This window comes from Cydia strobilella, chromosome 13 (genome assembly GCF_947568885.1).
Source record: "Cydia strobilella chromosome 13, ilCydStro3.1, whole genome shotgun sequence".
Taxonomy (NCBI): domain Eukaryota; kingdom Metazoa; phylum Arthropoda; class Insecta; order Lepidoptera; family Tortricidae; genus Cydia; species Cydia strobilella.
Genome location: NC_086053.1, coordinates 4,032,398 through 4,046,578, shown reverse-complemented (window position 1 = coordinate 4,046,578; position 14,181 = coordinate 4,032,398). Strand labels below are relative to the sequence as shown.

The window sequence follows — 14,181 nt, the reverse complement described above, 5'->3', positions numbered from 1 at the left end:
TTAAGTCCGCCTGTTGTACACTTTTTATGTGCAATAAAGTTTAAAATAAATAAAATGGGGTGAGTAGGAGCAAAACTGACATTCAAACCTCGATAACATTTTATTTTTACATATGCAAACTGAATGGTGTATATAATAAGTGTACGTAAAAGGTGATTTTGGAAGATTGTTAAATCGTTTTTTTTAAATTATGAGTATTACTATAGCTCCGATTTAAATTGGAATACATTATTTTTGTAGCAGTAGCCTTAAAAACCCATCTCACCCCCCTTTCAATCCTTCTCTCCCCCTCAACCCAATAACCCAACTCTCCCTGCGAACCCTACTCACCCCATTTTACGGTACTCTAAAAGATGATTCACTAAAACAACTAATTTTTCTATGACTAAAATACCTACACAAATCTTTTATTCCACAGTTTTAGTTTTCTTCCGTACCAATCGTACTCTATTCAATGTTACGTAAAAAACGAGGCAAATCCATCTGCCACTCACATCTACATCATTCCTATCCTTTTGTATGTACTTAGCCTAACGATAACTTTTGCGACAGCAGAATTTTATTTATTATTGTCGTCATCTACCGCTTCGTTGCTTCATAAATAACGTATATAAGATATCGCACTTGTGAAATCAATATGATTGACAGGAGAAAATGTAGACGTCTGAGGGCCTACCGCGAACCATGTTCGACGTGTTGCCTCCCTGTCACACTTACGTACGAATTTACAAGTGCAACAGAGAGGCAACACGTCGAACGTGGTTCGAGGTAGGCCCTCTGGTTTCAATGGCGAAAACTAAGTTAGGAAGCTTTAAAAGCGGTCTGACTTCATTAGGTTGTTACAAGCAATTCTTAGTAGTTACGTACTACTTATTTTATGTGAGAACTTTTACATTATGAATATGAATTTATTCTTCTGAGTGAAACCAGGAATTGGTACATTGGTAGTTCTAAAATTTTAAGGTCAAAATGATGTGATTTAGTAGTAGTAGTAGTAAAACTCTTTATTGTACAAAAAGAAACATAAAACGAGAGAAAAACGCATCATTTGTACAAAGGCGAACTTATCCCTACCGTGATTTAACCAAAGGAATGATTTAATTTAAAAAAAATTGAATAGAAGAAAAATCAGGTGGGATCGTGGTCAAACGCCTTTTTCATAAAAAAAAAAAAAAAATATGCCCTGATTGTCACTATCATATCATATTTGTGACGTTTTCAATCAAAAGGTATCACTTTGTCGCTTACTATTAAGGACGTAATGTGCTTGTATCCCTTTACGAATAACCTGGCAGAGCGTCCTTGTGGCAAGCGACAATTTGGTAACTTTTGCTTAAAAACGACACATTTAGACAATTTAGTTGCACGTGTTTTCTATATTTACTTTATACAGTGTGGAAAAAAGAAATTTTATCCTGAATTATAATACTATCGATTTGTATTATAAAATAGGGAGTGTCTGTTTTTTTAATTTTACTTGGTTCTAGTCCCGGGCGAGGCAAGCGAGTTTTAGAAAATCTTTGAATGCAGTTTTGTTTCTTTAAAAAAATAAAGGAATGTCTCCTTTAAGTAAAATGAGTCAGCTTAAGGATTTAAGGTAGTTTCCCTCCAGGGCCCGACTTATCTTTCCACACTGTATACGTTTTTTATTGTAAAATCAAACGAAACAAGCGCTTCGCTTATGGTTCACTTAAGAGATTATATTTTAATAAATAAGACAAATATATTAGATTCTCATTTTTCAGCACAATCTCAGCTACCAACCGAATTAAAAATTAAATTAATTTGTTTCAGAAACTTCAGTATATTCACAGCACGGTTGGCAACCCTACTCTTATTACACGCGGGAGGTGCAGGGCTGGCATCGCCCACGGTAGTGACTCGGCTTGCAAGTGCACAGTGGCTACCCACAGATAACCAAACTGTCTATACATTACCTCCGGGAGAACTTCAAAGGTAAGAAAGAATAGGGAATATATTACGCGAAACTCTGCGCAGAAGGTGCCACTACCACAATCTGAGGATCTATCGCGAAAAAAGAAAATTGAAATTCCGTTATGTAACATCTCTGTCACTCTTGCATATTTGAGCGATAAAGTGACAGATAGCGAAATTTCGGATTCGCGTTTCCCGGTACCGGTAGATACTCTGTAAACAAACAGCCTTGATGCATCAATGTCATATTTTATTATCTCTGAAAACTTATCAAAAAACTGTTAAAGGCACAGTATGTATAAGTTACTCTATGTGCAGTAATATCCCCTATTTAGTCATTCTCGTATAATGCCCAGGCAAATCCTATTAATATTGCACACGGGAGGTGCGGGGCTGGCCTCACCAGTGACTCAGCCAGCGGGAGAATTACAAAGGTAAGAGAGAAACTGAAGCTGTTAACCATACCCGTAAAAAGTACAGAGAAATCTTACTGGTAGCATACAGAGGTGTAAGAATGGCATCACTTACGGTAGTGACTCAGCCTGCAAGTGCAGAATGGCAACTCTCAGATAACCACTGTTTATACTGTGCCTGCGAGAAAAGTCCAAATTAAAAGATAAAGATAGTTTATTATTCAAGTAGGCGTAATATGCCTACTTGAACAATAAACTAAATAATAGGCATATTACAATGCGCTTATGAACGTCAAATAAAGCTACAACTGCTCTACCCTACACCTCATATTCATATTTATTCATATTCATATTTATTTATTGCATCCATGGTACACAGGTGTTACATATATAATAGTTTCACATGGGCCCTGGTAGGGCAAGGCAATTATCTTAAATCTAAAGATTAATTTATATATGTACAATATATTTGACAGTGTCCTATTTAACTTTTAATAATTTCATAGTTGTATTATATAATATATAGTTATTTCTAAAGTCAATAACTGATTTTATTTTACCAAAATTTATAAAATTAAATATACAATAATAATATACATGCTTAAAACGATTGTAAGTTTATGTCAAAAATATCGATACCTATATAATGTCAATTTCAAGCTTAAATTAAAAATTGTAAAATGAGAATCTCCTCTGCCTCGAGAAGATTAAAATCCCCCCCCCTTAAATTAATACTATAGGGCAGGCACCGAATAAATTTTTTTGGCATCGAGACCTAAGGATAAGGCAGGCCTGTGGAGTCCGACAAGGGCGTAGCAAGCCAGTGAACAGGCAAGTTGATATCACCGGAGGCCTAGGGGCCGGGGGGGGGGGACATATACCGCAGAGGGGCATACATTATATGTAAAGTGTGAGCGCTAGGGCTGCTGCCCCCCCCCCCCCCCCCCCTACCTGTACCTACCTACGCCCATGAGGAGCATCCGAACGTGCTTTCCCCAATTAAGGAATTATCCAAAAAGACCAGACGTCACCAGCGATTGCAAAGCTGACTTATAATCCTTTGACTGAGAATAATTCATTCAAGGGTTGAGTAGAAGTTTTTATATAATTTAGCTGAATATATTTAGAAAAATTACATTTGCACCATGCATTTGCAGAGTCAGAATCATACTGAACTCCTGGTCAATAAAGCAAACAAACCATCGGAATGTCTTAAGCATTACTAATGTTTTTATAAAATTATGCGATAGTATACCTAAAGATTTAATCCCCTAGGCGAGAGCTTAGTATAAAATTAATGTGCACTATAAATTCAGAGTGGGCACAAGTCTGGACCTTTCTGGATTTAAAGGACACACCATCCCAAGTCCGATATCTGTTGTTGTTATCTGCCGACTGAGTACCTATAGTTACTAAATTTTAAATTTCGAACAAAAATTGGGTCGTTACCCAATGATTACAGGAAAACCTGTAAGGATAGTCAACCGAAAATCGTTTTAAGGAAAAAAATGTGTAGGTAATTTAGGAAGCCCTTGACTGGTATTTTTAATAACAATAATATTGTCTTCGGTTACCGCGAGTTACTCGTGAAATAAAACTATGAAAATGGATTATATCGCGTATATTGAATTTATAATACATCCCGACGTTTCGAACCCTTTACAGCATTCCTCGTGTCATCGTCACACGTTGACTACGAACGCTGTAAAGGGTTCGAAACGTCAGATCGTCACAAATCACATTCCTTTCATCAATCATTCATCATCAAATCATTATTTTTCAGGTAGGGATCTAAAGTCAATAGTATGCCTTAGGTATCTACTTACCAAACTAAATGCTCAATTTTGTAAACAAAATACGTATTTTGTTTACAAAATTGAAATTCCCCCTTTTACACGTGTAAAAGGATTTTTAAACAAGTAATAAATATGATACCAAAATGATTATAATGAAACGGTAGTAAATTAATAATTATTTTGCAAAATATGATATTATGCTTAACATTAAATTTAGCCAAATTAATTGGTGTGGCTGCTCAGCTTGAGTTGATCATATAACATTTTCTTAGGCTTAGGTTTGATGAGGCTTATAACCCTGTTCAAATGCTTAAAACTTTAGTACTAAGTCTCTTATAATAAGCTTATATGATAAAAACTTTCCTACCTTGTCATATTTAACACATAAATAAATAAAATAAAATAAATAAATAAATATTATAGGACATTCTTACACAGATTGACCAAGTCCCACGGTAAGCCCAAGGAGGCTTGTGTTATGGGTACTCAGACAACGATATATATAATATATAAATACTTAAATACATAGAAAACACCCATGACTCGGGAACAAATATCTGTGCTCATCACACAAATAAATCCCCTTACCGGGATTCGAACCCAGGACCATCGGCTTCACAGGCAGGGTAACTACCCACTAGGCCAGACCGGTCGTCAAACATAACATCTAGTACCTACCTAAAGCTTAAATTTCACGGGTAGCTTTTGAAGTTGAAGAGGTTGAGAGGTTGTTAGATATATGACCTGTCTGGCCTAGTCGATAGTGACCCTGCCTATGAAGCCGATGGTCCTGGGTTCAAATCCCTGAAAGGAATTTATTTGTGCGATGACCACGGGTATTTGTTTCTGAGTCATGGGTGTTTTCTGTATATTTAAGTAGGTTTAACTATTTATGCATTTTAACTATTAACTAGTATTGCCATTCAGCGAGGGAATGCTGCCAGCATCTTTGGCACAATGCCGCGGGGGCCTTATTTAGATGTTTTTTAATTAAGAGTAGTTTTGTTTTTTAATTTTTTTTATTTTTTTATTTATAAGTTGTTATTCTTAGTTACTTTTAGTTTTACTTTTAATTGAATAATAATAATTGTGAATCCGATAATAAATGTTTATAACACAGATATATAGATTTATGCATTATATTTATGTATCGTTGTCTAGGTACCCACAACACATGGGTGTGATGCTTAATAGTTTTGTGTAATAATGTCTTATTTATTTATACTTAGCTATGGCAATACAAAGCAGTCATATACAAATTAAATTGAAAAAAAACGTTCAATCACGAGGCGGTACGTAAAAATTGAGCCAATTTTAATGTACCGAATTATGAAAAAATACAGCTTAACTATATCATTAAAGGCTGGGTTAGTATTTAAGAAACTTTATTAAGTACTAGCTTCACTAAGTAGCATTGTCAGGAACTATATAAATCACTATATAAAAATTCCCTCTTGTTCTTAAATTATAATCTATTGCTAGAGAGACATGCAATAACACTAGACATATATTTATGGAGCTTAAAGACACAAATACAAGCGTGACAGAGTGGTCAGAAACAAGACAACGTAATTTTCGTTGACATGACATGTAAGGACCGCTCCACTGAAAACGTTTGTTAACAAAAAATTCCATTACATTTTCTATTATTTTGTATTCACATACTTTTTCTTTGAAAAAATCTGTAAAAGGTCTATTAACTTTTTCAATAATACGGAACCTGTCCTATATTGATAAAGGCCGACGTCCAAATATCCAATGAATTGAAGGAAAATCTGTTACTTTTTTTGAGAAGTGAACTGAAATGTTTACTTTAACCTTAATTATGTACATAATAAAAATTCTTCAAAATCTCTTAGCTTCAAAATCGCCCCCATAGTTGAAAAAGTCCAAGAAAAACGTTTACGCTGGTATGGAAACATCCTCAGGCTTCCCGAAGACCACATGGTGCGAGTAGCCCTAGACATACCAACGACGAAGCGTGGGCGCGGAAAGCCCTCCGCCACTTGGCTAACGACGGTCCAAAAAGACCTGAAACAAGCAGACATGAACCCAGATATCGCCCAAAATCGCCCGGAATGGAGAAAACGGACAAGGAGAGCCGACCCCAGATGATGGGAAATGGCGCAGGCAGATGATGATGTACATAATAAAAATCACCCTTCAGTCCCACTCCCAGCATTAAGTAAATTACTATGTTAGATGCCCCCCGCTTTCAAATTTAAATGCTCGCGCGGAGTATTCTGACAGTTTATAGAGTTGTAAATAGTCTGTTCAGGACTGACAGCAAATATTTATTATGTGCAAAAAAATGAACAAGAGGCCTCTAGGACTATGACGTTTAAAAAAAGCTGGGACTTAGGAGGTTAAGTGAATTGTATCTTTATTTGGGAGTAGCAGAGCTTTACCACACCTGCCTTATCAGTGTCAAACTGACATATTCGCTAACGTCTGCGTCACTTAATTTCTATACAACTCGCTCGCACTCATATGCGAGTACGAGCAAGATACATAAAAACCGGCCAAGTGCGAGTCAGACTCGCGTTCCAAGGGTTCCGTATATTACACAATTTAAACAATGTATTTTGTATGTGAAACGTGAGTGAAATATCTTTAAAAAACCCGTAGGGGTCGGATCAAAAACTAAGTACCTAATTAAGTCCGACTCACGCTTGACTGCGATTTCTAATATGTTTTCCTGTAATCTATAGGTTATTATTTTTTTCAAAATTTTAGACCCAGTAGTTTCGGAGATAAAGGGGGGGAAATGGTCATATTTTGCCTATTTTCTTGAATAACTTCTAAATTATTTATCGTAAAATTATAAAAAAAAAAATATTGGAGATTCCCACAATGAGCTCTTTCATTTGATATATAACACGATATAGTCTGAAAAACTTTATTTTTTTATTTATTTACCCCCCAAAAGTGGCCCCCGTGTTAAAAATTCATTTGTTTACGTTACATGTCCGTCTTTGGGTCACAAACTTACATATGTATACCAAATTTCAACTTAATTGGCCCATTAGTTCCGGAGAAAATAGGCTGTGACAGACGGACAGACAGACAGACAGACGCAAGAGTGATCCTATAAAGGTTCCGTTTTTTCCTTTTGAGGTACGGAACCCTAAAAACGGTCTATAATGTAATAATCCACCTCACACCTGAGGATGCCGAAGACCGCGGGCAAAGTGGAGAAAATTGAGTAGGATAACGGACCCTGGCGCTAAGCCGCTACCTACACTTGTAAAATTAGTAAAAACACCTTTACAGTACATATGGTGCTACTTTCTCGCACTAGTGCGTAAAGTGCACTTTTTGTGCATATGTCGAAAGTTTAAAGGGCCATATATGTACTATAAAACGTTGTTCGATACACGTGCGAATAGGTACTCCCTGCGGTCGTGTTTTAATTTATCGCCACTCGTATCGAAAATTTAAAAACCTCTTAAACAACATTAATCAAGTCTGAGTAGGTAGGTATAAGTAAATGCCACACATAAAAAAATAACGGACAGAAGTTAAATGTAATTATTGCAAGGATTGCTGAAAAAAAATAAACAATTACATTTATATACTGATTTAAAATTATGAATTACATTTATAAACTGAAATAAAGTACAACACACACAACATACATGAATAAGTAGTGTGTCTACTGGAAAAAACAAGTTAAAATATTTTCTTAGAAAATAATTTAATTTGTTCTTAGAGAATTACGTTATTATTATGTATTGTCTCAAGTAGTTTACTGAAGGGCCCAATAAATTTTTTCACCCAGTATTTGTTCTATTTTATTTTTAAGTTATGACCACGCATTTTTTGCGGCGATGTTCTTTTGTTCTTGTATAATGGACCGTAAAATCTTCATTTCCTGCTTTTCGCCAATACATCAATAATCCGTATAGGTTGCTTGCTATAAATAAGTTCCCATTGATTTCAAGTTCCAATTCTTATTCCTGCTGTTCCTGATTTGCTTTTGAGCTTTGACATGATTAAATTAAAATGTAGAAATCAGAGAGTAGTAGCAACTAAAATATTCCTTATACTAAATGGCTAAATAAATGTTGGTATTCAATACAAATTAGGTACTTACTATCTTAATAATAATAATTTGATTGAAAAGTAAAAATATAGTAGTATAGATAAAATTTTCTCTACTGAGCTCGTTCACTTACCTGTACTAACAATGGCATTCTGTTAAACAAAAGCCATTATTTCTTTTGTGTGAGCGCGTGGCCTTTGTGCCTGAGGCTCACACACAATGGCCACGCGCTCAGGCACAATGGCCACGCGCTCACATAAAAGAAATAATAATATCTACCTCTAATTTCAATTTACTTCCACACAAGGTTAAACAGCTTGATCGGTGTCGGTAGCGATCAGAGCGGTTTTCCAAAAGGTCGCAAAGTGAATATTATCTTTCAAAATTTATCTTATCGTTTATTTTCCTATTCTAGTTTGGAGTTGAACACCTCATCGATATCAGCCCCAGTGTACGTCACGGTGAGTCCGTGTACGACCGACGTACGCTGGGCCCTTTTTAGGGGCCACATCGGAAATATTGATGGTAAGTCTCTTTTTACAATTTGACCCTAAAACCTGACGGGACCTCTTCAGTTTGCCGTGTAGATTAGTTGTTGTTAGCCCGTAGGGAAACACTAAAATAAAAAGCAACCCGTTTACGACGTGCGTTGGATCCTATAGTCTTCATCTTCGCAAATGACTTCTTCGTCTAAGACGGCGCGTGCCACGATGCGTGCGGCGCTCACACACAATGGCCGACCGCTCCCACAAAAGAGACAATGGCTTTTGTTTAACAGATTACCATCTTAGACGAAAAAGTCATTTGAGAATATAAAGACTACTAAGACCCACAAATTGATGGCGCCTATGTAATTTATTTATGATTTTGATTTGATAGTAAACGTGACCTAAATATTAAGTACGTTTTGCAAAAATCACCAACATATAGCTTGGGTACGGTGACGGCTGTCATCTTCATAAAGTTTTACGAGATTTTGCGTTTTAAGGTTATAAATTGTATGGAGACGGGAAAAAATATAACACTGAGATTGTCCAAGCTAATTTTATTTCAAATAAAACCTAATTTTATTATTTCTAAAGTTAAAGCATGGATTTCATCAGGAAAAAGGCGAGCTCGGTCGTGTTGTTATTTTGTACAAATCAATTGTGATTATAATTGAGGTTGTTACCTACGATGAGTTTTCGGCGAATTCATGTCAGATTTTTCATAACATTTCGCTGAAATCTACGCTATCAAGTTAATCATTATTTCAAGTTAGGTAGTCATTATTTTCCAATTGTCCGGTCAATAGTTGCGCAACAACGCCCCAAAAATATCTTCCTCGACAATAGGGTATTTGACTACTAGTCAAATCAGTTTCTTTTTTCGAGGTGTCAAAATGATATTGCTACTCTTGAATTTATATGAAACACTAGCATGTGACGTCACAATCAAATTACCTACTCTTTATAGTTTTATTCTGGTTTTAAAATTGAAATTGTGTCTAAAAATAACTGCTGTCTACGTTTCTCTATTAATCTTCTGGTGCTTTATTTCATGCATGGTGTAAAATATTTTATTTTAAATACCCTATTCGAGAGTATGTGTACATAGTTCTATATATCTATAGAGACGTATCTCTTTTTGTTAAGCTGTCAGAGAATGTTGCGTAGATACTTAGTCTGATACGCTACTTTTGATGCTAATTCTACCACGTACCATGACAACAGCTTTTTTTTTAGATCAACTGACATTTGTAAGAGAATATATTGGTCGGCAGATGACGACACTATCAATAAGCGTATCGCAGAACGAGAGATACGTATTACAGGTAAGACATTATAACTTTATTTATAAATCACAATTGTAATATTTGCTCTTATACGAATTCTAATATTATCCTTCTGATAGGACTTGTTGGTTTGTGTGTAGAAACTCGTGGAGATATCGAGTTCAGTTTAATATTAAATACTTGAATCTGCAATCAATTGGAGCTATTAAAAATCAGTTTTAAATGAAATCTCGTCTAATGATATCACCGTTTTTACCGAATAAACATAGTAAGTAAGGATATCAAAACCTATAGGTAACTACTTCCTATTAACCTTGAATTATGACATTCGAAAAGAAGTAATCTTTTGTAATGTAGATACAGGGAAAAATACAAAAATCTTAAATTTTTTATTAATTTAAGAAAATATTTGTAATTGATAGGTAAATAAGCGATACAATGATATTATATATAACATTAAATACATGAAAAACATCCATGACTCACAGGAACAAATATCTGTGCTCATCGCACAAATAAATGCCCTTACCGGGATTCGTACCCAGGACCATCGGCTTCATAGTCACTGGGTCACTACCCACTTGGCCAGACGAGTCGTCAATTATAGGTACTTAAAGTAATAGTATAAAGTATGAATCCCAATGATGGAGCCGGAAAGTAGCCGTAACTTGTGAAAAAAGAAACTGACCATTGAGTTTCGGCTTGTTTGAATCAAGAAATTTACAATAACTGCAACTTGCGAACATCACTTTCGGATTTTAAAAATAGGATACAAATTTGTTTTCCAGCTCTATCACAGTTCAATAGCACCAATATATTCTGCCCCACCGCACATAAAACCCGTTATAGCCATTGGAAATGCACAAAAACCAACAGAGATGAAAGTTAGGTCGTTATATAGGCATTTCTATGTACTTCATTTCATTATATGGCCACCAAGTTGAATTCCATTGCAGAACTAAAATATTCAAGTTTACTTACTTACTTAGTACCTAAGTAATAAGGGTGACGACATTTTGACTAAAATACCAATATCTCAGTTCTGCAATGGAATCCCGCTTGGTGTCCATAGAATGAAATGAAGTACATAGAAATACCTAACTATCTAATGACCTAACTCTCATCTCTGTTGGTTTTTGGACCGGGCTCCATACAAAGTTGCCCATGGCAGCTCGATCGTCGCTTTCGCTCGGTCAATAACTAAATGAGTTTTCAAATTTCCGTGTCGGAAGAAGGACGCTCTGACATCGAAATTAAGATCGTATTTTTAATAATCTGAATCCACCTCGTGGCATCGACAAACTTGATATACGTGAAACCTTTGGAACGTTGACAAAAGGGATCGCACGAGATTTACATATTATTGTGAGTGTAGTTTCATGTTTGAATAATTTAAATGGTTTGAGGATCTAACCTCTTACATAAACGTTTAATAAAAACTGAATAGAAAATATTCACAAATGGAATGCATACATGAGTCTTAATTTTAAACCAACAGCAAAGAATTATGATTTGAATTTCATTTTGAGTAGTACAAGAACTAAGAACAATAACAAAGATCAAACTACTATCCTGCGTAGGTAGTAGGTACAACTTATGTCAAGTCCCGTTGCATGCGGTATGGTTCGGTCTTTAAATTGGCATATGGAATACTATATTATTTTTCATTTAAAACTACTTTTATAGATTATATAAATATAAAATATATAATTATCCTCTCTCTTGCGCGGTTTTCAATATTTGACTTTGACACAATGCGCGCAGTACCTACAGTTCAATCGTTCGCGGCATAATTCCCGTGGGGTCCTTTGGTGTAATTTTTGAGCTCTAGTCACACTTCTTTAGTTATTGTAATAGTTCATTGGCTTAGTTTTATGAGTGGGTAAAAAACATGACTATGTTTTCAGCTATCTTCAGAAGCCGGAGGAGCGGCGGCAGTCAGCGTGCGTGGCGAGGCTCCACGCTCCGTGCGCGTGCGACTACGCGTGCGATCCAGACGGAGACTCTCTGCTAACTGGGACCCTAGGTGTGTAGCATTTTTTTGGCTCCTCTACACGATGGCCCAGCGCTGGACCAGCGCGATGGCCATGCGATGGTTATGGCTCCTTTATACGCTGGCCCAGTGAGATGGCCATGCGATGGTTAAGAGCACGCACTATCCAATGGGTCACGTGTAGATGCATACGCATCATCGCTGGCCCACTACCTTTGATGTGCGGACTAAAAACCGAGACCGTGGCCATCCCATCGCCATCCCGCCGCGCCATAAGCCATCTGAAACCACTACCCTTTCTACACGCCGCTGGCCCATCTTAGTGTGCCAGTATGATGGCCCATAGTTTAGAGGAGCCATTTCATTATCATCATTATATCAGCGTTTTAATAGAACAAAAGTTTTTACTCCTGTAGTCAGTGAGTGAACATCTTAGTGTGCATAAATAATTATTTTATCACACAGGTAGGTAGAAAAAAAAACTTACTCATTTATACGGATAATAACTTTAGCAGATATTTAGGCTCCATAGCCCTTAACTGGATTGTCTACAAGAGATACGTAAACCTAATTTATGTGTATGGCCTATGAACATTCAAACAACTTTATGATTGAAGTACGATCTTAAATGCCAATCTCACAAACCGCGAAAGCTTTAAATCATGCGCACAGAAATCAATAAAAACCTTCACCGTTACCCATACCACCCGACAATAAATCTGGTACGTGTGTCCGATTGCCACTTACAAGACTAGGAACTAAACAGCCCTAACTCACAGATCAAGAACCATATTGACTTAACACACTTACAACCTAAGACATAAGAAATAACCTAAGATGTACCTTATCTTGTCAGCATAACGTTTATAATAGAACACTTTATTAGAGCCATAAATTTAAGAAAGACATTCTTTAATAAATTTTCCAATAGATTTTCTTTGAGGCTTATTCAATACAAGTTCTACTTCAAAATGTATTGTAAAATAGCTCATACGTCTATGAAATAAGAGTTCCGAGTTATTATTGAAGTAATTACAGTATGAGTGATGTATTAGATGAATTATTATCTAAGCCATATATGGCGCGTGCGTGATATGACCAGGTTTTCTGGAAAAAGGTTGACCGTTACTGTGAACCGTGGTTTTTAATCTTTATTGAAAAGGTTGATCGTTACTTTGGACCGTGGTTTTTAATCTTTATTGAGGTTCTAGACTTAACTGTAAATACAAGGATCAGTTCAAACGAAAAAAAGATGAAGTGTATGTTGGACTACGCACTAAGGTTTTTGTATCGAAAAGCGTGAAAACAAAATATTTAGGATATTTTCACATCACTTGAGTCCTTTCATAAAAAAGGAGGAAATCATTTGAGCCGGTTCAATACACTTTAAGGCTTAGAACGCACTGAGATTAATTTCTTGCAGTTTCTGTCTAATTTCTTGCGATTTCAGTCTTGCAAGTGCGCGCGCTTATGAAGCACGCCGTACGTTACACTTTTGCGGTTCTGAAACCGCAAAAAATTAATCGCAGTGCTTTCTAAGGCTAAATCTTTTGCCCAAGGCTTCACATTTGACCTTTTATAAGCACCAAACCAACCTTGTTTACCCACTTTAGCTGTATTTTTCTTCCGGAAAAGACCGTAGAATTGTGTGAACACTTGTGTTTTTTCAACCCTTTCCCGACCCTCGGAATGACTTAGAAAAAAATATTTTTTGTCGTTGTATCGTCAAGTGATTTTCCGAGCATTTCACGCAGCTGTAAAATTTGCCTGGGGATTCAGGGATATTAAGAATCACTGGCATTTTTGGACTTTTCAAGCTCATTATTTCTTGTAAATCTCTTTAAAACCCGGACAAGTGCGAGTCGGACTCGCCCACAGAGGGTTCCGTACTTTGTAGTATTTGTTGATATAGCGGCAACGGAAATACGTCATCTGTGAAAATTTCAACTATCTAGCTATCACGGTTCATGAGATACAGCCTGGTGACAGACAGACAGTCGGACAGAGGAGTCCCGTTTTTACCCTTCGGGCACGGAACCTTAAAAACGGTGTCAAAACGACGGCACTGAAGCAGTAATATTAGTACAGATTAATATTTATATACCTACTGTCTGTTGAACAGACAGTAACAGACTCTGTTCACGCTGCGCTGAATTGGTTTACATAGATGAAATTTGGTACGGAGATAGTTTGAGTCCCGGAAAAGGATATAGGATAGTTTTGCC

General features: G+C 36.3%; 1 protein-coding gene across 1 annotated transcript in view; it reads left to right on the top strand.

Annotated features, from left to right (window-relative positions):
• Positions 1–14,181, top strand: part of LOC134746478 (protein NDNF-like) — a 70,392-nt gene that overhangs the window by 30,816 nt on the left and 25,395 nt on the right. Inside the window, exons 2-5 of the mRNA XM_063680880.1 lie at positions 1,795–1,956; positions 8,605–8,714; positions 9,914–10,002; positions 11,871–11,989. Of these exons, the coding sequence (XP_063536950.1) occupies positions 1,795–1,956; positions 8,605–8,714; positions 9,914–10,002; positions 11,871–11,989 (480 nt within the window). The remainder of the gene's footprint in view (positions 1–1,794; positions 1,957–8,604; positions 8,715–9,913; positions 10,003–11,870; positions 11,990–14,181) is intronic.